The 24895-nt window shown below is 42.3% G+C and overlaps 4 protein-coding genes and 2 long non-coding RNA genes across 14 annotated transcripts in view; 3 read left to right on the forward strand and 3 right to left on the reverse strand.

Annotated features, from left to right (window-relative positions):
- The window catches only part of ip6k1 (inositol hexakisphosphate kinase 1), a 32345-nt gene extending 27706 nt beyond the window's left edge, over nt 1–4639 (forward strand). For all 5 annotated transcript variants that reach the window (XM_037101820.1, XM_037101817.1, XM_037101819.1 and 2 more), the window contains exon 9: nt 132–4639. In XM_037101820.1, coding sequence (XP_036957715.1) covers nt 132–641 — 510 coding nt within the window. In that variant the 3' untranslated portion in view covers nt 642–4639. The remainder of the gene's footprint in view (nt 1–131) is intronic.
- A 156-nt stretch (nt 4640–4795) lies between these two features.
- Nucleotides 4796–13570, reverse strand: LOC119021492 (dynein heavy chain 12, axonemal-like). Of its 4 annotated transcripts, none has more exons than XM_037101812.1 (13): nt 13435–13570; nt 12355–12525; nt 11882–11934; nt 11564–11698; nt 11321–11479; nt 10402–10647; nt 10047–10218; nt 9760–9865; nt 9319–9498; nt 8831–8959; nt 8615–8743; nt 8337–8490; nt 4796–8218 (listed from the first exon to the last, which is right to left on the reverse strand). In XM_037101812.1, the coding sequence occupies exons 2-13, from the start codon at nt 12495–12497 to the stop codon at nt 8043–8045; spliced, it is 1782 nt and encodes a 593-aa protein (XP_036957707.1). In that variant the 5' UTR covers nt 12498–12525; nt 13435–13570; the 3' UTR covers nt 4796–8042. The 4 variants fall into 4 exon arrangements, with proteins under 4 accessions (XP_036957707.1, XP_036957708.1, XP_036957706.1 ...); XM_037101813.1 differs by having other exon boundaries at nt 12355–12522; nt 13435–13549; XM_037101811.1 differs by having other exon boundaries at nt 12355–13514.
- On the forward strand, nt 10487–15099 carry LOC119021499. The gene is made up of 2 exons (XR_005075608.1): nt 10487–10624; nt 13509–15099. It is a non-coding gene; the product is annotated as an uncharacterized LOC119021499 (long non-coding RNA).
- rps23 (ribosomal protein S23) lies at nt 14969–20110 on the reverse strand. The gene is made up of 5 exons (XM_037101823.1): nt 20085–20110; nt 16890–16996; nt 15728–15887; nt 15508–15628; nt 14969–15157 (listed from the first exon to the last, which is right to left on the reverse strand). The coding sequence occupies exons 1-5, from the start codon at nt 20093–20095 to the stop codon at nt 15011–15013; spliced, it is 546 nt and encodes a 181-aa protein (XP_036957718.1). The 5' UTR covers nt 20096–20110; the 3' UTR covers nt 14969–15010.
- Nucleotides 16899–24769, forward strand: atp6ap1la (ATPase H+ transporting accessory protein 1 like a). Its single transcript, XM_037101822.1, has 9 exons — nt 16899–17066; nt 18258–18512; nt 22004–22026; nt 22376–22458; nt 22684–22752; nt 23091–23245; nt 23338–23388; nt 23606–23843; nt 24007–24769. Exons 2-9 carry the CDS (start codon nt 18415–18417, stop codon nt 24283–24285), a joined length of 996 nt encoding a protein of 331 aa, XP_036957717.1. The 5' UTR covers nt 16899–17066; nt 18258–18414; the 3' UTR covers nt 24286–24769.
- LOC119021498 lies at nt 21956–23719 on the reverse strand. Of its 2 annotated transcripts, none has more exons than XR_005075606.1 (4): nt 23579–23719; nt 23048–23267; nt 22665–22767; nt 21956–22465 (listed from the first exon to the last, which is right to left on the reverse strand). It is a non-coding gene; the product is annotated as an uncharacterized LOC119021498 (long non-coding RNA). The 2 variants fall into 2 exon arrangements; XR_005075607.1 differs by having other exon boundaries at nt 22359–22465; nt 22645–22767.
- Nucleotides 24770–24895: the final 126 nt, after the last annotated feature.

The following is a 24895-nucleotide window of genomic DNA, read 5'->3' on the forward strand; positions in this document are numbered from 1 at the left end:
GGTTTAAAGAAAAACAGAATTTCTCTGAAGGTAAAAAAGAGAAAACCTTTCTTCCTGAGACAGACGGTATAAAGTGACCTGAGCAGATTTTTGGTTTCCGTCTGGTTCTTACTGTTTTATTCTGTCTGTAGGAACCTGAGGGCCCTTCAGTCCTCAGCTCTGGGAAGCACGCAACCTTGAAGACTCCTTCGGCCCCCGCAGACCCCCACTGTGGACCCGGGCCCCTCGCACCTCCAGCCCCGTGTGCTCCCTGTGAAACGGACATGAGCCAGATACCAGACCCGGGGTCACTGCCCTCTCAGGGACCTGGCCTGATGGCTCCGCCCCCACCCAACCGTCATCCTCCCCCACAGGCCCCGCCCACCAACTCAGACTGCCACTCCTTCTTCCCCCCTCTCCCGTCGTCTCACCCCCATCCAGAGACCCCTGCTCCCAGCTTAATGTCCTTCACCCCTCCTCCCGCCCCCCAGCCCCAGCAGCCCCCCCTGGTGGACGTGCGTATGATCGACTTCGCCCACTCCACCTTCAAGGGTTTCCGCGGCGACACTGCGGTGCACGACGGGCCGGACCGGGGCTACGTGTTTGGACTGGAGAGCCTGGTCCAGATCCTGGAGAGCCTGCGGGACGACAACCTGCCGTAGCTCAGAGCATGAACGCACACAACCCCCCCAACACACACACACACACACACACACACACACACACAGACACACACACACACACAGCTTGTTGTTCAGGCCATACAGTCAGCGCAAGTCGTGCCGCGGCGTTGTCAAGAACTGAGACGACTCGGCTGTAAATATGGAACAGGGTTCTCCTGGACGTCGCCATGGCAACATGGGCATCGACAGTCGAGTAGTTACTATAGCAACAGCCAGGAGGTGGGACAGTGGAGCTGAAATGGCTGCAACTTCAAGCTGATATGGAGAACCTCAGTCCTACTGAGGGTCTGCACACCACACACACACACACACACCGACACACACACCGACACACAAACACACACATTTGTACTTCTATACTTGTGAGGACCCACATTGACATTCCCCCTCCCCTGACCTTCAGCATCTTAACTGAATGCTTCACCACAACCGTCAACCCTAAACTGAATCCTTAACATAAAGTCCTAATCTGTGTTCTGCTTGTTTATGTTGTTTGTATGTCTCAGAAGGGAATCTTGAAGGTCAGATCTAAGGACAGGATAAGTTCACCCATAAATCCCCCTGAGGTAGATGAGGACTGGTTGTTATAACGTAACCAAACGACAAGAGAAAAAATGGCGTCCTACGGCTCCTCTGGTGTAATCCAAGTCTTCAGGAGGCCCAAACCAGATTGATTTGAGAAGATATTATTTAGCCTCTAAGCTAAAACCATTAGCACGCACCCTGTCTGAGGTGAGGGGGGTGTAACTAACCCTAATAAATTTCCTAATCACTCTCAGAGCTTCCATAGGCTCAGATTACACAGGACAGGCTGTACGAAGACCCTTAATGTTATTTACATTCCAAAACAAATCTCCATCTACTTCAGCTGTAGGAGAATGCTGCACTGCTGTTTTGCTGCGAAGCTCCAGAGGGTGAGAAGATATTGACTGAATCTTTATCTCTGGGTGGACTGTTCCTATTAAGGTCAGCACAGAGAACCTCAGCAGAAGAAAATGAAAACAAACTTCTGGTGTTACACTTTATTCTGCACAGCGAAGCTCAGACATCCAAGTAAAGTAACAACAAGCAAACACGCTCATGAGTCGATGGGTCTTTAACCAAAACACCAGTTTACATCGAAACATGTCCCCACTCCTACGATCCAAAACTGAACCCGGTCCTCACCAAGATAGACGAACAACAGCCAACACACACACACACACACTCACACATGTCCTGGGAACAGTTGTCTGTGGAGCTGTTTGACAACACAGCGGGACAGAGCGTCCTCTCTGAACGACCAATCAGCTGGATCCCAGGGGCCGCCCACTGAAGTTGGCCAACACTCACTTTACCCCCTTTTCACCCCCTGACTCTCTCCCCCACCACATCACGTCCACTTCCCCTCACTCCTCTTTCTCTACAGAAACCAAACCAGGACAGGTGATCAGACTCTTTTTAGCGTTACCTTGACAACGCACTCAGAAACACATCCAAGCATCCGTTAAAGCAATAGATGGCGACGATAGACGGCAACTTTTTTTTCTGCAGCAGTGTGGAGGGGCAGCAGCGCCCGCAGGGAGAACGGAGGGAAAGTGCAAAAGAGATTTGCATCGTAGACGTAGGCTTTAAGGAGAGAATATAGATCATTTCTAAACCGCTGTTTGTCCATTTTTGGGGCTTTATTCAAAAAAACCTTAGTAGTTGTTGTCCTGTAAAATCATCCATTGGGTTATTGTGTAATATTGAAAGCATAAGTGTCACTTTTCCCAAACGTGGTCTGGTGATATTTTTATTATTGTCAACAAATCCCAGAAAAAAAAAGACCCAAACCAACAATGATTTGATTTAACAAGTATCGTCAGCCTGATATATCTTATTCCTCTGTGCCATAGAGCGCCATTGTTGTCCAAAAACTATTTAAAACACACGAGTGAGTCACTCACTCTTTTGACTCAGGCGCAGAGACATCGCCCTGCTGTCCCAAATATTCAGCAGAGCATCAAATGTGGTTTAATCCACCGCTGAGAAGAATCCCCAGTAAGTGCATTATTTCCTCCTGTTTGAGTGACTGCATTATTCAGCTGCTTTAGGAAGTTACTGAGACGGATATTAAATATTATATATCTGTGAGATTAGAAGTTATTTTCATATATCAACATAATTTGGAGGGGGGATTTTATGCAGTAAAGAGATGACAGGAAACCTCAGGCTGAACTCTGACGCGTCCCTGAAAGTTTATTCTGACTTTGGACACAAAACAATTCTTCCCATAATGTCTGTTTGATATCTGGAGCTTCTTCAAGTTGCTCAGTTGTCCGGTAATTTTAGATGTTGAAATTTTGTCTTTAAAGAATTGTCGGCAATGTTGGCACAATTAATCGAAATACTATCGATATCATAACATGACTAAGTGCAAAATTCAAATAATAAGATGCTTCAGTTTTTTTATAAAGGGAAAAATGTGACAAAACAGCGTTTTACTGCAGAGATTTGATACAGACACAGATAAATGTCACATCATCGTAAATTTAACAGGTTTTCACTCAGTTTTTTTTTTTTTTCATACAGCCCCACTTTTAACGCTAACGTGTTTCCAGTGTTTCAGTGTCGAAAAGTCCTTTAAAAAGTCCTTTATTAGTCGTTTTTAAGATTCACATCTCCAGTTAGAACAAATGAAATGTCTCAACAAACAGACTAAATCATTGCTGATTTGAATCTTTTCAAAGGATTTGTTGATGGTAAAAAAATAAAAATAAAATGACACCAGCCTTTTTCTTTTAAGTTAGGGCTGGGCGATATGGTTGAGTATTTAATAAAAATAATATTTTCTTACATATATTCTATACATATATACAGTATGTGATAAAATCACAACACTGCAAATCTGCAAAAATCACACACACTCAAAACAAAAACAAATTCCTGTTCATTACAATGAACTGTCATCTTTGAAAATCAGGAGAGAACTGAATCATCGTGAAGGAATCATTTGAAATAATGCTGAATTGTTGCCCAGCCCGGCCTCAAACGTGTCAAACACACTAAAGACAAAAACAATCCTCCTCCTCTAACCGCAGAAGCAGAATTGGCCGCAGTGTCTCATTTGAAGATGTCACTGTGTGTCTCATCTGATTGGTCCTGATGAGACAGTGGTAGCCAATCACATTTGTCCATTTATGCTTCCTTCAACAAGTTCCAGAGGGCCGGCTGTGACGCAGCGCCGCCCCCTGCTGGACAGCAACAGGAACTCAACCCAAGAAGCTGGATTAAGAGAGAGCAAATATGAATATTTTATTTTGGTTTATCGAGGTGATAATTTATTTTTTTATTGTACCTTTGCCCATTTGTGTGGGTAAATGTTTTGTCTTTTACATGTGTCCCCCCCCCCCCCAAAATGTATAAAATGTAAAGAAATTAGTTGCATCAGAGACACAACGTGTGAAACGTCAGGAGAATACACAGTATTATATGAGCTGACTCAAGTCCGTTTTATTTGCTGCTTCAGTCCAAAGCTTGTTGTGTGTCAACAGACAGAACCAGGTCGTGTTTCATGAGGAAAAAAAAAACTGTCGCAGCAAATCCAGACTTCAGCCAGCTCACTGAACCCAACACTTGTGCCTGCTGTGGAGTTGTTGCTCAGGTGGGAAGCTCTATTGAACGTGTGTGTGTGTGCGTGTGTGTGTGTTAGAACAGAGGTAGACGCCATCTTTAGTCTTTGGTTTGTTTCACTTCACGTTTAAGGAGTTGGTAAAAGAGGTGCATGCACATTAACGTCCTCCTGTTTGGGTCAGTTTCCACCACAGCGTCATTGTTACAGTCGTCACAGAGTCTAAAGCGGCGGTGGTCCAGGTTTCCTCTCAGATCGTTGATATCTCATCGTGGATATTAGCCTCATCGACTGATCAGTTATTTAGCTGCATTTTCTGCAATCTGACATCATCCTGACTGTTTGTTAGAACAGTGAAAGTAAGTGAGATTAAATCTTTCCAGAAGCTTTTGGGCTCGTGTTGTAATTGCTGCAGAGGGCTTCGGGGGTTCATGTGAGACGGGGTTGAGGTGACACTGCCGGCTCTCTCTCCAGTTGCTTTAAAAATCACATTGAAGGAACAGTTCACCCAAAAATACAAAATTTCAGTCAGCTCCTGCTCAACCTGTGCAGATTGAAAGTCAGGTGAAGTTTCATAGTTCCGGAGCTTCACTGCAAAACAGTGCTGCAGCATCCTCCTGAAGCAGCTGGAGAGTGGACGAGCTGTATGAAGCCATGTTGATCGTCTTTTCCTGTTGTTCTGCGTTTTGAAACAAGTCGCCTTCTACCTCAGCTGTTCAGGCGAACGCTCGCAGCTCTGTTTTGCTGTGAAGCTCCAGAAATGTTTCCTCGTTGACAAAACTTCACCTGACTGTCCATCAGCATCCATCAGGGAAAGACTGAATATGTATTGTTGGGTGAATTGTTCCTTTAACAAAACATGAGCCGCACATTGCTCAGTGTCACAGAGCTCAGGGATCTGTGAGAGCTTTTAGAACAGAGGGGTCCAAAACTTTTTAGCTGGGAGAACCAGAACTGAAACACCGGTTGTGTGTTTTAAAATGTAAACTCCTTGAATTGAATGACTTCCTTTTGCAAACCGTTGTTCAGGTTAAAATAATTAATAATAAGGGAGCTTACATTTCTAAAAAACACGTTTACTTCACACAAAAAGAAACAGCATAGAAATTATTATAACTTTGTTTTTTATCACTAGAAACTTCTGTCTGTCCAGCTTCGGCCCACAGACCACTTTTATCTCTACAAACGACACCTTTCACACTCATTGATCTCATACTTTCATTTGATACATTGTCATCAGGAAAATATAAATAATTGCTCCTTTAAATTCACATTGCTTTCAGAGTTTTTATCAAATATGGTGAAAAAGAAGTCCATACGTTTGTTTTGTTTTGTTTGTTTTGTCTTGTATGGTTGTAAAAACCGTGGCCTGTTGGTCCCACTGAACAAGGCCTTTTAAGATAAAATCTTAAATTTGGGCTTTTGGAAACCATGACGAGACTTCTTGAGACCAAACAATCGATTTATCTGAGGAAATAATCAGCAGATTTGTCGATTAATTAAACAATTCTCAGCTCCATCCCTAATCCCTGAATGGACACAAGTGACAGCCAATGATAAATGAGTTCCTCAGAGGTTTACTGGAAAACAGGTTCAGTTTTAGATTCTACCTACTGATGCCACCTTAAACTAAGTCTAAATCAGTCTGTTGAAGTCCATTTCTGCCAGGAAGAGAAAAAGAAGAGATACTCATGGAAGAGCTCTTCTCTTAATTAACTTCTCTCATAATTATTAGAAAAGATCTCCAGTTCGTTTTCTCTCTCTAGTGAATGCTCTTCTGTAGATACTCGATAAGAGTCAGGAGGTTTAAAATAAGGGAGACATTTTGTGAATTGACACGGTATCATCATGACTCGCAAAGGGAGAAAATTCAGCTTTCATCATTTGTATGAGGTCCAATTTCATAATCTAATAAGTATCTTTCAGAGTGTTTTAGGGAGATGACACGAGGGGAGGGAGGACTTCTGTTACATTGTCAGGTTCTTTTGTGATATCGTCTTATTTAATCAGGCGTTTTTGTTCCTGATCAGAAAGAAAGGAAGAAGTGGCTGCTGCCTACATTACCCACAATGCAACTTGGCCATTGATTGACATCACTGGAGGCAATTTATTTTACTTTTTTCACATGCAGAAGCTAGTCACCCTTCGAGCAGTAATCAGGGGCGTCCTGGTATGATCAATTCTTTCAACGTCCACAATCCCAGACATCTTTAAGGATAAATCGATTAGTTGATAAAAAGCAAATGAATCACCAGATATAGTGATTATTGATTAATCATTTTTTGAAGCAAAACATTGTCTTTGTCACTTATGACAGTGAATGAAGACTCTTTGTGTTATGGATGTCACTTTAGGCTCTTGGAAACTGTGATATGAGCAGTTTTCATGGTATTTTTTGACATTTTATAGCCTAAAAGATTACTTTAATTAATTCATTAATTGTGAAAATAACCGGGAGTTGCAGCCCGACTTCAGATCCAACCAACGCTGACTCACGTGACATCACCTGAGGCAGTTTGTCCCTCTAAAGCGACGTAGAAGTCTTTATAATACTTTTCTCACAAATGCATTAGAACATCCCAAGACCTGTAAACAGACTCTGATTTTTAAATTTGGTGAAGCTTTCCTTTAAACTCCCAACGCCACAAGAGCACTGTGTACTGTCACTTTTGGCCTGACCAATATTTTTGTTTTGATTGATAGATTTTAATTTGTTTTCTGGCAGAGATGGACTTCTATATGACCGAGAGAGAGAGACAGACCCCGACACTGTAAACATGACTGAGACCTCACACACGCAGCTTCATGCTAACAGGGTGAAAACTTACAGTAAGCAATATCATTTATGCTAATCATAGAATGCTAACAGCCTTAATGCACATCACCAGCAGTCAGCCACATGCATGCTCCTCCCACACACAGTTAGTTCTTTTATCTTCAGAGGTCTTTATGCTTTATACACAAAACAAGATCCAGAGTTTTTTCTTTATGTTCATGAGACAATCAGGACTCCTGTGGGGGGCGAAGATGTTCGAGCCTCCCATCTGAAACCCGACAAAACTCCAGTAGGAGTCTGCAGATTTTTAAAACATTTTTTTCGTCCGGTCATTGAACGTGGTCTCTGTGACTTCCTGCTGCTTGTGTGTGTGTCGTCCACATCTGTTGTCGACTCGCAGCAGGGATCGGATCGGATCAGTGTGTGAAATGTAAAAATAGCTTGTGTTCAACCTTTAAGGCGTTTTTTTTTGTTGTTTTTTTTCCCCCTTTCTTTCTTTCTTTCTTTCTTTCTCAGAAACAGGTGTTTGGAAATCTTCCTGCAGGGGTCAAAATAAAATCTGTGACTTCAGTGTGACTCGGCTCATTTCATCAAGTGTCACTTTGTTTATGAGGAAATGTTTTTTAAATAGATTTCAAGTTGCAAGCTGGGTGAGCTTCAATGTTGACTTCAATCTTTTGTGAATTAAACTATTAAATTCACAGGTTTAGGATTATAAGACTTTAAGCATCTTTTGTTTTTTTTATTTTAAATCCTTTTATCAAAAAAGTCCTCCCAGTCTGCGATTTAATTTCAGATAATGTTTGCTTTGTTTAAAAGTTAGACTATAGACAATAGCAGGTGATAAGAACATGCTGCATTTCAGGAGAGGAAATTCATTTGTTTTTGATATAAAAATACAATAACATAAAAGAAGATATTAACTTTCTTTTGGTTAAATAGATGTCTGATGTGTAAAATCAGTAAACAAACTGTGAAGGTGGCTCGTGTTTAACTGCTCTTCACTCCTGCGTCATCCTGGCGTGCTGCTCTGCCGGCCGTACAGGTCGTACTCTCGGTACTGGACGTAGTCCTTCAGTCGCTCTGGCAGCGGCAGGAAGCTCATGAAGACAGGCGACCGCAGACGTAGACGGCCGAGACAACGACGGATCCGCAGACGACAGAGATGCTGCAGACAGCGAGCGCTCTCTGGAGAGGAGGAGGGAGAAAACATTGAACAGAAGGATTAATGAGGACCGGTCTGCTGTTTGTGACTGTACAGGCAGGGATTGATGAAGTTGAATCGATAAAGTTTAATTTGATTCACCCTGCAGCCGGCAGATGTCGGGCCACTGCGGCTGCTCCATCACAGCCGCCTTCAGCTTGCAGCACAAGGTCACGTGATCCACGTAGTCCAACATGACGCGAACCATCTGACCTGAGAGATGCCTCAGCCAGCGGACAGTGATCACCTCACAGAACTGCACTGACAGACAGACAGACGGGCAGATGTTCAACATGTTACGTTCTTCAGACGTCTCACTGAGCTGCAGCTCCATCAAACTGACACCAACACACAGGACCAGGCGTGGAGCCGTTCATTACCAAGGTGTCTTTGATCACAGTGTTGGTCCACCCCTCGTAGTCTTCTGGGATGTGGGGACTGTTGCCATAGGGACAGTCGAAACAGCGCTCCACATCGTAACCATAGTTACACAGCATCCTGAGGACCACCTGACACACAGCAAGACAGATTAAATACAAGAAACAAGCGACAACTGTACTCAGTGAGTTTAACTAAATGTTTTTTGTTCGGCTGACCTCGTCTTTGAGAGCGTACTGCAGGGCGGAGGGGAAGTGTGTTGTGTTTATTCTGCAGTAATAGTTGACGTTGGCTCCGAACCTCAGCAGCAGGTTGATCAGCTCGTAGTTGCCCAGACGCAGCGCAACCTGAAAGACGCAAAGACCGGATCAGATCAGCGACAAGGGCTTTCTGAGGAAGATCAATAAGTTGTGGACTAAAACACTGACATGAGATTGATCACAGCTTTGAGGACACACCAGGGAAGTGACTTTAAATCACAACATAACCTGGTTTACTAAATATACATCATGCTGCGTTGAAGAAATTCCGACCATAAAACTTCCTATGGTAAGAAATCAAGTAATACATAGGACACATTTTTCATAAGCTTACATACAATCGGAGATTTTTTTTAAATCAGTTGCTTCCTCCCTCTGCTGGCCACTGGAAAGAGAGCAGGTTTACAGCACTTCCACATCGGCTTCACTTATCAGAGGCCACGTACCTGCAGACATTTGACCGGGTCTTGGTTTGCCATGGCTCCGGCCTCCAGCAGCAGTCTGGCTGACGGCACGTCGTTATTGGAGACGGCGAAAAAGAGCGCCGACTTCCTCTCGTCGTCATAACTACGGCGAACCCAGGGATGGAGCATGTAGTTTGGGTCGTAACCTGCATCCAGCAAGACCTGATGGGAGGAGGTGAGTTGTAACAAAAGACAAAAGTATTTCCTGTCTCCACTGTCTCAAACATATGACAATAAACTAAATGTGTTTCTGTTCTGTTCTGTTCACAAAACTTTCTGCCACTGGATAGACAGAGTAGTTAAATGAACTGGCTGATTTATTGATAGTAAAAAATAATCAGATATTACAGTAGTCACACACACACACACACACACACACACACACACACACACACACACACACACACACACACACACACACACCTTGAGGCACTGTGAGTGTCCTCCTGCAGCAGCAGAGTGTAGAGGACTCATCCCACTGTCGTTTACTTCACTCACAGAAGTGACTGGAATCAGCAGCTTCAGAGCGCTGAGGAACACACACACACACACACACACACACACACACACACACACACAATATATATATATTTATCTGATGCTGTACTTGTTTTTAAACTATTTGTATAATAAATCCAAACAAATCTGACATTATTTTAAAATTTCACATATTAATTGTGTTTGCTTCCAAGTAGAGGACACATATTTACTCCAGGTGTCCTCTGTGAGCCACACGGTGGATCGGCATGTGTCCTGTGTGTTTGGCGACGTTGGCGTCGGCGCCGTACTCCAGCAACAGACTGATGACAGATGGATCTCCAGACGAGGACGCCTCGTACAAGATAGACGCCTCATCCTGCGCCTGGGACAGGACATCCGCTCCTGCAGGACACACAAAATACACACTAAGTTAAAATATCCACTTTATTTATCTCAGGTTGTTGATTACAGACTCATTCCTCTGCCATTTGAAGCTGCTCCAATAATCTGCCAGTTCTAGTTGAAATTCTGATCAGATCATGTTAATGTGTAAATAAAGGGTAAGGGCAGTACTGACTCTCTCACCTCTCTTCAGTAGAGTCTGGACCACCTCCAGGTGTCCTCCCTGAGCAGCCAGTGCCAGCGGCGTGAGGCCGTAGTGGCTGCGAGGGTCGGGCCGGGCTCCAGCCCCCAGCAGCAGGGTCACCAGCCCAGCCTTGCCCAGCCGAGAGGCCTCGTGGAGGGGACAGCGTCCGTTGCAGCCCTCCTGGTTCACCCTGGAGCCCCGCAGGAGCAGCAGCTTCACCAGGTCAGAGCGGTCGGCACGGATCGCTGCAGGGAGGGAAGTGTTGGTTAGATGTGGAATGTGATCCGTGCATTATATCCTGAGAAATTAACTAACATTTAAAAAAACAGAACATGTTTTGGCGTTAAAGACAAGGAGAAAAAGTTCCTGGATCCGTCCCATCAGTGGCGGTTCTAGACCAGTTTTAATAGGGGGGCCAGGTTGGGGCCGTTTTTTTGTGGGGGCGCAAATACATTCCAGGAAAAAAAAGACAAATCCCTCATTCAGACAAGGGATAAATGGGACTTAAAACAGTATTTACAATTTCAATAATTTTGATTGGGTAGTAAACTGCTGAGACACTTTTCCTTCAGCACAAAATCATTGTAGGAAATCTGTCAGTTAATTACTGATGCAGACTCCCTGTCAGGGGGCCACAGGGGGGTCCAGACTCAGAGTCACGGGGGCACTGGCCCCTGTTGGACCCCCCCAGAACTGCCCCTGCATCTCTTCATATGGATTCAAAAGTTAATGGGGTCTATTTTGGGCCGAGACACATCCTCCATCCAAGTTTCATGGAAATCTGTTCAGAAGCTTTTGTGTAATCCTGCTGACAAACTGACGCTGGTAAATAAACAGTCACAGGGAACATTTCACCTCTTCATCGGCCACAGCAGCTCTCCAGGCTTCAACGCTGGAGTGAAATGTTGGTTGTCTTACCTACAACCAGCGGCGAGTCCAGCTCCTGGTCCTGACTGTCCGGCTGAGCTCCATGTTCAAGGAGGAAGGAGGCGTTTTCTATCAGACCTCGTTCTACCGCCAGGAAGAGAGGAGTCTCACCACGAGAAGTGCGACACTCCAGAGAGTCCCGACCTGAAACTGGAGCACAAGATAAACCTCTTCATCATCCACCACGCCTCTGTTTCCTTAACTATACTGAATCAGTATTAAGTGAAGACAGACCTTTATATGTGAGCTCCAGGATGGTTTGGTTGCTCTGAGCGGCTGCTTCATGCAGAGGAGTCCAACCTCTGCTGTCTGTCTGTGAAAACTTCTCTCTCTGTCCGACACACAGATCCCTCAGGAGCTTCTCGTTACCTGGAGGGACGGAAACGTTTAAATCTACAACCATGAACCAAAAACTAGGGACATAAACCGCTTAGCCAGCCTCTAAACCAATACATCTGAATTAAAATGTGCCTTCATTACAGTTTAATTTGTATTCTTTAATAGAAAATAACAAGGAAAACATTAATGCTGTGACAAGCCTCGTATCCTGACCTTGTCTTATGGCAGAGAAGATCGTGCTGCTGTCTGCAGACTCAGGACCAGAACTGTGAGAGAAGAGAAGAGCTTCACCTGCTGGGAATTAATATTACTGCTAAACGTCCACATGACTGAAATATTCAGTCTGGTGAATAAAAGATCTCAGATTAAAGCCTCACAGGCTCAGTAAGTTGGATAGTTTTAACACTCCATTTGATTTATTAAACCAACATCATTATTTATTGACGTATTCAGTTTTATTTTTGACTTTTCTCATAACTTTTTAACGCCATCATTCAGCACTTGGTCCTCACAGATTTGACTCTTTAAAATGCAGTTCTGAGTAAAACAAAGAAGGAGGAAATACCGCAGATACTCCTGACGAGAGACGATCTGGAGGAGCGGGTTCAGTGGAGTGATGAGCAGAACTTTATCCAAACCAAACATCTGAGAGAAATATCTATAATCTGGGTTCGTGTTGGACTGACCTCCTGCTGCCTCGTGGTGTGGCGTCTCGGTGAGTCTCCTTCTGTTTGTTGCTCTCCTGCAAACTCTGTGCGATCATGTACTGCATCGCTGCATCATCTTCATCGTTTTCATCAGCATCCGTCCCAAACCGCTCCAACTCCATGATGTCCACATTAAGGCTCCTGGTCCTGCTGAAAGAGGGAAACATGCACTGAAGACGAATTTCTCTGAGCATGTGCTTGTTTGTTCAAATTGGATATTTCTTGCAGTGCACTTTCAACACCACATGAACACATTAAGTATTTAAGACACATTGAAACTATATGTGATTGTGCACAAGTGATACTAAAACAATGGGCATTAATCTGCTGATATAATTTCAGTCTTTCCACCAGATTTTGAACCAGACAGCAGGGTTTAACTCCCACTCAGACACGAGAGCATTAGTGAGTTCAAGCACTGATGCTGGGTGATCAGGTCTGGCTCACAGTCGCTCCAGTTCACCCAAAGGTGTTGGACAAGGGTGAAGTCGAGGTCTTCACCTTTATATGTACCTGGTCATGTTTAAATATAAAGGGTTTACACACAAACCATCCACACACAGCTGGAGGAGGAAGAACAAGATGTCTGAAGTTTGTCAACTCAAAAAAGTCAGATCAGTGGACAACTTACAATCTCGTCTTTAAATTTCCTAAATTCAGATTCTGCTGGGGACCTCTGCTGTGCATCATCACTCAGTACACTTTATCTGTGTATATAATGACTTCCATGTCTGTTTTATCACAGAAGTGCTGCAGATTGTAACTACAGTTTGTTTGCCAAAATAACTCTGTATGCTGTAGCAGTAAGAGTTCCCTTCATTTGAGCTAAAAGGTCAAACCATAGGAAACTATCTGGATCAAAAGTAGACTGAAGCTGCAGATACTAGTGTTCAGCAGCAGGAAGAATGGCATTCTTTCCTCAATATATAACCATAGAAATATTACCTAATGTTGACCAAACTGTAGTTTAATCTCACCAATACTGTACAACTTTCAAACAAAAAGTATTAGCAGCAAACACAGAGGGGACTAACAGGACATTGTGTGTTGTTTGTTTACCTTGTGGTTTTGTGTTGATTCCCTCTCCTCCTCTGAGTTCCTGCAGATTAACTGAGGATCTGTTGTTGTTGCAGAAGATATCAGGAGGGGCAGAAGTCAGAGCTGAGACTGAAACCAGAGCTGTATGCCTACATGGGTTCCAGCAATGAAGCCATGTTCCATAACTCAGTTAAAACAGGTGGCCTGTCCACAAGACTGTGTTAGATTCACACGCAACACATCTGTCTCATTAATTAGTTCAACTGTAATTGTGCAGGAAATAAAAAAGTGGTTCTTTTCGATCCACGTTAAGCTCTGTCACTACACCACTCTGGACTGGTGGGTGGGGAGGCAGGGCACCTGATACCTGTTACTATATTTACCCCCCTCAGCTGAGTTCTTCATAGTTATTCAACACTGTGACACTGCAGGGCAGAGCCAGCTGGATCAAGCTGTAAATCGAGTGTCAGGCCTCTGATGACCATCAGTCTGAAGTCCCAGCTGACTGCGTCTGAGTCAACATTCATTTCCTGCAACTAATAAACAATATTTTACATGTTTTGTTACATTTGTTCATAATCCTACATGAGGATGTCAAATTTATCATTTTTAGATGTCCAGCTGTTTAAAACCCAGATGTTCACTTCACAATTATACATGAAAACAGAAAATCTTGACAATAGAAAAATTGGGGCCAGAAACTATTTTATACATTTCTCTAATAAGAAAACATCTCATAATACTGTATAGCTGTCATTTTGATGCACATTTCACTGTAAACTGAAGCAACTTCAATTCTTTGAATGGCACTGTTACTTTTATTCTAGTCTTGTCTCTTTTGAACATTTTCTATTGAAGCCTACTTGTTCTAATGTTTGTTTCTTAATTTCTTGTTTTCAAATGCAATTTCTCATGTCTTTTAGTGTAATCTGTATGCTCCCGTTAAGCACTTGCTTTCTGTCTGAACTGCTCTATACCAATAAACTTACCTCACTATAAAATATGTACATCATGAAGTAGAACATATTTTTCAGCTAGTTTTAAGACATCAGTAAACATTTACAAAGAAACATTAAGAACCAGAACTGTGGCAGCATTAGCTGTTTATTCCACAACCCCTTCTGTCAACACTTGGCTAAGACACCGAACCCCAAAATGCTCCTGATGGGCAGGTTAACACCTTGCACACCTGCATGCCAAACTGTTAGTGCACTTTGTCAATTAAGGTAGACATAAGGACAGGAAACTAGACTTCATGTATACTTATTACACAATTTAAGTGTTTCCTCAAAAGACATCTGTTTTACTACACTCATTAACAAGTAGCCAAGCATGTGAAAATGTAACCAACTCTGTTCCGTCCATTTAAAGCCCATGTACCAGAAAAAAAGTGGGAAAAACACATTATCCCTTGGAAATTTGTGACACATCATTTTATTACTTAAAAAAATAAAACCAGCAATCCTGCAATAACCAAGCAAAGTTTTCGTTGGACTAATTTCCATGCTTTTACATCAGTAACACTTGTGAAAAAAAGCACACCACACAACGAGAGTGTAATTGAAAACATGTTTATTTCATTTTCTGTCTCAACTGTTTATGACCTGGGTCTCTCCTTCTTGCCTTTGTACAGTGCCAGCAGGGAGACGTTGGCCACCTTGACCACCTTAAAACGAACTCCAGGAATGTCACCAACGGCGTGACCTTTACGTCCGAATCCTGCCACCAGAACCTCGTCGTTTTCCTGTAGGGTCGAACAGAGGACAGCCGGAGGTGAGAGGGAGAAAATACAAATTAAAATTACACCGGATACAGTCAAAAAATGAAGCAAAGGAGACTTGGGGAGAATTCAAATCCAGAACCAATCAGTATCTTCAAGACAGTTTTGGACCATAAACACACATCACATTTCTGTGAAAAGGTGTAGTTAAAAAAAAAAAACGGCACAAATATTTCTACTGGCTGATTTGAACTTGTCATTTGGATTAGTGACTTATTTTTTCACCCGCTACAGATTCTGCACATAAAGTGTCATCAGTTGCACAACAACTCCTTCTGCTGTCATTCAATGATGTATACATGATGAAAATTTACCTCGATGAAGTTAAGGCAACCGTCGTTGGGGACGAAGGCGGTGATCTTCTTGCCGTTCTTGATGAGCTGCACCCTCACACACTTCCTGATGGCAGAGTTGGGCTGCTTAGCCTCAACACCACTGCAGAAAGGAAACAAAAGAAACGTTAATACATTTACTTGGAAGGAAGTGTCAGTAGCATGTGTACATGTCTTCCATAGATCAGGTAGTGGTACTCACACTTTCTCAAGGACGATGCCTTTGGCGTGGGAGGCTCCTCCGAAGGGGTTAGCCTTCAAGGCAGTGCCCAAATGGGCCTTCTTGTACTGTTTATCGTGCCATTTCTGCTCACGGCGGTGATTACGGAGCTTCCTGGCTGTGCGCAGACCACGACACTTTCCTAGAAGACAAAGATGAGCAGGAATTAAGTCAGACCACTGTCTTGTAGTTTTACTCAAATAGATGCAGAATTAAACAAATGTGTTTAGCATATGTAAAATCACACATTCCTTCAGTAAAGGAAACAAGATAACTGAAAAAAGTATTCAAAGGCACAAGAAAGGCCTCTATACTTTGGCAGCTGTGTACAATTTTAAAAAGTTCTGAAATTTGGCCCTCAATAGTTTAAATCAACATCACTATGAATTGAAAAGCGAATTTTCCCCACATTTTCTGCAAGTTCTCCAACGGCACTGACACATTATTGTCAGGCTAGAGTTTATATTGATGTGACACCAATTACCAACTCAACGTATCAAAACAAAAACACCTACAATTACTGCAAGATGGGCACAAACTATGATAAGGCAGACTAAAGTTCTGTCAGATACCATCTTAAGACGTTACAGCTTTACAGCCCTATTAAAAACACTGCCGGTTCCGCCATGACTTTAATGTAGGTCAATGCTGCACAAACATGATCTTGTTCACTCACACAAATTCCATCTATCAGGTTAGAAGCTGCGTTTTTCCATAAACCTGTCTAAATCATGACGGCTGTAACCAGGCTCAAGCTAACATAGGGGAAACCAACCTTACTAACGCTCACAATATCATAATTTAAACAAAATAACATTGACAAACTTGTTGTTTCATCACCCAGCAGTTTAATTAAACACTATATCAGGAACAGCAACCATTTAAAGATGTTTTAGGAACGTTTGCCATGCTAAGCTAACTTTGCTAACATGCCGCTTGTGTCCCGCAGCTCAGATGTGTTATGGCCGCTCCACGTTGCGGGGAGAGAGGACCATTAAAAACGGCCAATTTTTTAGTTGACTGAAGTTTTTCCGGCACAAACACTTCGAAAATAGTTTATAAGATATTCATGTGCGACACCGGCTTGAAAAATCACACCAGTGAAGAGTATTTGTCGTTATTTAAGATGAAGTTAGAGACATACCCATGATTGCAGAAGCGAGCCTGGGATGGAAAGGAAGGACCCAGGATGCACCGCGGCAATGTCTAGTCGGAGGACCCCGGCTGAATGTGGCCTCAGAAAATGCCTGACTGAAATTATCAGAAGAAGCAATGCAGAACAAAGAAATTACATATTTTTCTTAACACACAGTGAGATTCGGTGAGTTCTGCTGACAAAATATAGTCTTTTAGCTGTAACTTCAAACATGTCAAGCAGTCTATGACGTTTTTTGTTTTGTTTTATTAAATCAAATGCATATCAAATAATGTTTTTGTTTGTTTGTTTCTTTTTATTTTATTTTTTCACTTTTGTCCCTTTTTAGGTTATTCATATTGTATGGATATTTCTTAGGTTAGGCTACTATGTTTGTGTTTTAAGATTATTTACTGTAGCCTGTTGTTATGGGCTAAAGATGCATTCACATGAAAACAGACAGAGAGTCTTTTCAGTAGTTTCTTTCACACACTTGAGCCTTGTTACGCCAAAAACACCAGATGGAAATGTTTCATGTCAGTCTCACGTATATGTGGTAAAGCCATATCCATGAAAAGTCACAATGGCTGTAGCAAATAAACTCACAGAATTTAAATGTAGGCCTACATCTTGTTCTGCCCCATTAAGAGGACTGACAAGGGATCATGGTTCAAAATGTTTTTATGGGAAAGAGAAAAGAAAGAACAAGACTCAGTCCACCATGTAATGTTTTCTTTGAATTACATAAAAGAAACTGTTTAAAACAATGCATACTTAGAAGTCTTCTATTATTTTGACCATGTTTCTTTATAAACCCTGGGATACTTTAAGGCATCTGAAAATAAAAACTATTAACTTTAAGATAAGAATGATCTAATTCAAAATTATATATTATTATTTTACAGATGAGAAGATTCCTCGTAATTCCTGTAAGATATTCTATAGTCGATGACTGGTCCATGGTGCAGCCATGCGGCATGGCCATAGACTCTTGTTTCCCCTTGTGGTGCAGCACAGAAGAAAAAAGAGTAAACTCATGACTGTGCAACCACAGTTGTGATCAGACCAGCTCTCCCTCTCAGTGTTCTCAGTTTCCTCCAGGCAGTTGGTGTAAATAAAATAATCATCTCTGTCACACTTTATGAAACAGGCATCATAATTTTTCAGTAAATGATTAAATAGTCGAGAAGCCTCCAGTGTTATATAATCCATGTCTGTATGTCATGGAAAATAAAAGATTTTAGGCTTTTCACCAGGCTGCCTCAAAAACACATGAACCAAATATGTACAGTATAATCTGCTGTAATGGAATTTGTTCAGACTCAGGCGAACTGAAAATGAGAAAATGTGGTAACAGCAAATGTCTTTAACCCGCAGGGCCGTGCTCTCTCAACCCTGTCTGTCTGCGCTCAGCTCTGATTGGCTGATTCGGCCGTCTGTCAGGGGGGCTTACAGACGGTGGGCTGATTAAAGTAGATTATGAGGGGGAGAGAGGGAGAGAGTGTGCTGGCATCACACTCCGCTCACAATAGCGATGGCTTCACCATGGAAACACTGCTGCATCCTCCTCCTCTCTCTCCTCATCCTCCATCTGCAGTCGTCTACCTGCCTCGACAGACAGCCTGCTGACAGGTAGGTGAGAGACAGAGACACAGATATGATGAATTACCTTAGTGCCTGTTGTTGTTACCGACCTCCCTTGACACTCTAATCTTTGACTCTTGACACGTTCAGCTCAAAGATTACTGATGCGCCTCGTCTATGTAGACCACGGGAGCTGTGGTAGTTTCATTGATTGTGTTCTTTTTTTTAAAGCTGCTTTGCATGATTTTTTTTTTATTTGGTCATTTGGAGGCAGAGGAACCCAGCATCCAACGTATCGTCCCTTTATGAAGCAGTTTTGGCAAACAGCCACCTATTTCCACATCCAGCAGACACAAAGCACCATCATGATCCCATAGGAGTCGTGTTTGTGTCTGCCTAATGAATATCCCTCTAAATCCCTATTTTTCTTAGTTGGTCTCCTGAGGGAAATATCGGTCGCTTTAGCTGTTAGATGTTCTACTTTCCTCACCAGCTGGTGTCCGATGTTGTCTAATTGCTGTTTGGTGCAGAGAATGTAACGTCCGGTAGGTTAAATATTTCTTGCTCACTGCTGGAAAACGACTCTGAACCTCATGGCGCTAAAAAGATGCTAGAAAGGGTGAATATTTGACTGCATCAAACCATATCTCAGAATCTCTGGTTATAGCACTGCGCGTCTGACTTTCATGGACAAGTTCTGGACCCGTTGCAGACCTGAAGCTAACATTCCTGTGTTGGATAGTATCAGCGCATTATCAGTATCGGCTGGTAGAGGAGAGACCTTTTTTTTTACCGCTTCCTTCAGAGTTTTACATTTTGTTCTTTGAAGTTGATAAAAAGGTCAATGTCTGCACCAATGGAAGCTCCCCTCTCCCACAGAAAACACTGCTCCTGAAACGCCTCATCGGTAGTCCCGCCTTTAATTCTCTGACTTTATGACATCACCCTGTGTCATCATGTCATATATTTGCATAACTTCTGCCTAGCGGTTAGTTTGGCACCCAAGAATTTATTTAGCGAATCTGCTCTGTTGTTGTTAGCGGTACTGGGTCAGGCGTGTGTGCGCCGACCAATCAGGGCAGACTGGGTATTTAGGAGGAGGGACCTAAAAGAGACAGGAGCTAAAACATTGTAAAGAATGAGAAAACTGGTTTGTTTTTTGAGTGTTTCAGCATGTAAACCTATTTTAGTATTAATGCAAAATAAAATGATGAACCTGAAAACAAGGATGATATGTCTTCCTTCAAATTAAATATCATCTGATGCTTTAACAATGCGGACATGACGCTTATCTACCCAGTGAATATGTGCATATTGAAGAGGCATTATATGTATGCATCTGCCAGCGGGCCATCGCTGAATTGCACTCAGTAGAGCGCATACCTTTCATTCAATCAAGCCTAATCCAACATCAAACTCGAAAGCTCCGTATCCCCCTAAATTTAAACCAGTGATAACTGCTTAAACATTATTCAAGTTCACCAGATCTGTGAGGACAACAACACAACGCAGAGGGACTCATTACCTACACTGTGTTGAGTGTAGAGTTTCACTTGGATCTGCAACAAATAGATACCAGCCACCTATTTGGATCCAACATGAAGGGACAAAAACACTTACAGTGGATCCATCCTTTTATCTGGTCCGCACCAAATGTTAATGTTGTGTATTCTGGGCCGAGACTCATCCTCCATCCAAGTTCCATAGTTTTTGTGTACACCTGCTGACAATCCAACCAACCAACAAACAAATAAACATGTTATGTCAGTTCCGCTACAGGAGAGATTTGATGTTGTCTGCAATAAGATGGAAAATTATGATCATGTCTCCATATCGGCCAAAAGGAGCTGGAGACTTTCGGCATATTGGATATCTTCAAAAATTCCCCATAGTGCAGCCCTGGTTCCTGTTTTATTTCCCCACGAACTTAGTTTCAGTTAGCGAACCGTGACAATTTATTTGCCGTAGCTAAGCTTAAACACACCCTAGTTGTTCTGCACAGATATTGTGGAAACCGAGAGTTGTACAAACGTGTTCCCTGGACCGAAAGTCCTCATTATACACGACCCAGGGCTTTGCAGAATCATTCAATATCAACATTCCTGTTGGTTGCTCTGACACAAATACATCACAAATGGGATGATTGCGTTGCTGTGCTGGGCCTTAAATAAGGCAGCTGCTCACTTTGTCATTTTGTGCAGTGGGCGGCTGCTGACAGTAACAGAGGGAGAAGCTGCGAAATCTTCTTTTTGCTGAGAGCCTCCCCATCCTTCATGACCTGACTGTGTGTGTGTGTTTATGTGTGTGTGCTCATGATTGTATGATTATGTAATCTGTGCAATCCCTCAATCCACAGTCCTGTGCTCTGACCCAGTGCACAAGAGGAGCTAAATCCTGTTTTGGCTGCAGGCAGTCGGAAAGGATTTGACAACTCTATCTCTATTGTTGTATGAAGGACATTTATAATACGTTTAGTTTGCGCCGTGAGAAATGTGAACCACGTTTTATTTCACATGACCGTATTGAGAGGAAGACGGTCTCTGGTCAAAGGTGGAGCGTTCACTGGGCACGTTCACAAGAGATGCTCCTCCCCACCTGACCAGAGTACAGACAACAGTTCTGTGCAGTATTCAGACAGATATACGTTGATATACTTTAAACTTTCATTTCAAAAGTTTAGCTGACTGACCCAAGATGCCGCCAGCGTTCCTGTCATTGCCTCTCTCAACCTTTTGATCCACGCTGGCTCAGGATTCTTTGAATAAAAACCTGAAAGTGCTGCATGTTTTTGCAAAAGCAATCAGAGCTGCTACACGAGTCTTTGTCTCGGGATTCTGGATCAGAGTGGCTCCTCTCAGCGACAGAACATCTCTGTTCCAGACCGATCACTCCGTCTGAGACCGTTTTAATCCTCAGGCTGAACCACTGAGTCAATGAACTCACCAGGTGCATTCAGGGTCCTCAAAACCTCACAGGTCACCCTCCCTCTCGCCGCTCTTTCTAATCTTATTTGTTTCTGGTGATTTAAAAGGCTTTGCGATACCTATATATTTGTTTATCATCCCTTTACTCGTAATTTAGTGAGAATTAAAAAATAATAATAATGGTTCTAAAAGTTTAAAAGGAGCATGATTTCTTTTTCATTATTTTTATTATCATAAATAATATAATATATATTATTATTGATTCCTAATCCAACAGTCATTGCGGTTTTGTTACTATAAATATTTAACAGAAATATTTAAGATGAATTAGACGTCTGTTATTCAGATGTAGATGCCGTCATCTGTCTGTAAGCAGCTTTGTTGGGAAATTAGCTAAATTGTAAGTTTGCTGCTAAATACAAATAACTATAAAGACAAATGAGTAATATAAACTAATCTGACCACTGCAGAAGATCTAACGGGAAAAAGCACAAGTATGTCTCAATATTAACCTGATAATCATAATAATAATGACAATAATAATAATAATGATGCAGTATATGAATATGCATTATTTCAGTTTTTTATTCATCCTTCTGTCATTTCTGTCCACAGTGCTGCTGTCTCTCCAGTTCAAGGTCAGTTCTATCTTTCTGTCTGAACATTTCCTTGCAACAAATTATGATTATTGGATATTGATTATCTACCATATCAGCCTCATACATTCCTGACCTTTCGTGGTACATCTGCTCCTTCAGCTCATAGTTGGGAAATTCGTGAGCTGTTTTTTTATGGAGCTACTATAAGATACCAGAACATCCAGAGCAGTCATGTTTTATAATACTCCTTCAGTACTGTGATCAGCAGTGGCACAAGACCAAATATCAGCTCAACTACACAAATTAACAGTTCAGAAATAACTATAGCATGTAAATAGATGAATACTGATAATAGTTTATGGAATTCATCCTGTTCTTGTCTCTGCAGATGGAGGGATGGCACAGAGTGATGGAGGGATGTGGGTGGAGCAGAGTTTGATACCTGCAGACGAACCGTCCAGACAACAGCAGGTGAACTCTGAGTAGAGGAGGAAGTTACAGCTTTGTTACGAACACAAAACTACAGCGTCACAAGTTTCGCATTCTAACTTTCTCATTAATATTTGCTGTAAACTCAAACTCTCATATAGGCACACTTAATTTAAACTCACACACTTCACCTGATGATAAAAGAGAGATTTATTTTTTCTGCCTTACACTGACTACATGTTTCTAACCGTCTCATCTCCTCTTCAGTCTCCAGATGTTTCACGGAGGAAGTTGCTTCAGGCGCCAGGAGCTGCTCTTCCCTTCCCTCCTCTCAAGGTGGCGTTTTACGGACTGGAGCACATTTCACAGACAGTCATGAGGAAAATATCAAAGAGCATACAGCAGCAACCTACAGTTTTAATTTTATATAGAAGTTCCATCCAGCATCTAATCCAACAAAGAACAAAAAGAATTCAGAAAATCTCACAGTTTGGCTTGAATATGAACGATTCTCCCTCCCTGGCCAACTGGAAATGTTGCTTTTCGTATAAAAATATGATTATTGTAGCTTTAGTTTAAAGTATCAACTTTATTATCATAGGTGGATTATACAAAACCTATTACCAAGTACCTCTTACAAGAGTGGATGTAACACTGACGTCTCCGTCCACCAGGTGTTTTCCGACGGGCAGCCGTGCGTCCTGTTCCAGGCCAGGAAGTTGTCTCTCCGATATGAGAGGCAGAAGCAGCTGGACCTGACGGAGAGAACCTTCTCCCCTCAGAAACCCATCGACACCAGCCAGTCTGTCTGCCGCCAGGACAAGGCCACGTACGTGCACCTGTCTGTCTACCTGTAAAAGCATCACAACACTTATAACGCAATAACAGTAACACATAATCTGTCTGTCTGTCTGTCCACAGGTTGGTCATGAGGTTTGGAGATGTGGAGGATTTGCGAGGCCTCTCCATCAGGTCAGTAACACCAGTGGTGGAATGTAACTAAGTATATTTACTCAAGTTGTGTGCTTCAGTACAATTTTGAGACACTTGTACTTTACTTGATTGTACTCTAAGTTGTACTATATCCAGTTTTGATACTTTATACTACAATATTTAAAATCTCTTTGCACATGATAAATCTAAATCTACAGTCCAGACTGACTGTTTCCTCTCGTCCCTCTGGTGACAGACTGCAGATGTCCAACACTTTCTACGAGTCTTCAGGTCAGTGGTGGTTCTCGGTGGAAAGTGTGTCTCTGCTCTACAACAGCACTGAAGAGGCCGTGTTCAACGCCAGCGAGGTGTACGCTCCAGCCTCCTCCTCCTACCACTGCATCCACGTCAGCAGCCTGCAGCGCTACAGCGCCCTGCTGCTGCCCAGCTCCGAGCCCGCCCGCCGCTGGGCCATCACCTTCACCAACTTCCAGGTACTGAACACAACACGAAGAAAGAAGAAGTCAAATCAGATACGCTGTCATTTACACTAAAAAAAAAATCAATTTCTACAATGACTTTGAGGAAAACAAACTGTGCACATTAACAGTTCTTTTACTTTCCCACTTTTACAAAATGTCTCTGTTCCCTCCTCAGATTCAAGCGTTCAACGTCACCTCTGGTAAATTTTCCCCTGCGAGCGACTGCGCCACCTTCCTGACTCCGGCCATCCTGATGGGCCTCATCACCTCCCTCATCCTGCTGCTGGTCCTGGCCTACGCCCTCCACATGGTCATCCACCTGAAACACATCGAGCACGACGACGAACACAAGGCCGAAATCTACTACCCTCAAAACCCTGACCAGCCTGAACACTGCTGTGTGGAGAACATGGCTGAGAAAAATATTCTGTACTGTAGCCAAGAAAATAATTAGAGACTTTTAATAGATAAACATTAAAAAAAAGAGATGCAGATGATTTGATGCTAAAAACTGGCATCAACCCTCTGATGTGATGAGATACTTTGAGCTCAGGCTTAGATTTTTTAAATATATATTTATAGTGTTTGTTTTTTTTTAATTTGCCCATTAGTGAATTTCTGTCTTTGTCTTTTTAACAAATTTAATAAAAATACAAATAAAAAATTATATTGTGGATTTATTATTAGATGTAGGGCTGCTGCTGCTCTGTAAAGAAGCTCTCATCTTGTGCTCACATAGGAAAATTAAATTTAAATTTGATTAAATTAATTAAATGTCACAGTCTTCTATACTGGCAGCAGAACCAGTAGGTTTATTTTATGTGGGGGCATTTATCATCTCTCAAAAGAATTAGATAAAACATTTGTGAATAAATACCGAACAAAATTGCAACACCAAAATTGTCAAATACTCAACATTTGTTTTTAATTAGCTCATTATGAATTATTTAATCCAATTTACTCACTTTATTTCAGTTTATGTATTTGAAGTTTATTTTCATCTATTGATTGTATTTTATTATTTTCTTTATTTTGAACATCATTATGTTCACGTCTAGGTTCCA

This window comes from Acanthopagrus latus, chromosome 6 (assembly GCF_904848185.1).
Source record: "Acanthopagrus latus isolate v.2019 chromosome 6, fAcaLat1.1, whole genome shotgun sequence".
NCBI classification, from domain to species: domain Eukaryota; kingdom Metazoa; phylum Chordata; class Actinopteri; order Spariformes; family Sparidae; genus Acanthopagrus; species Acanthopagrus latus.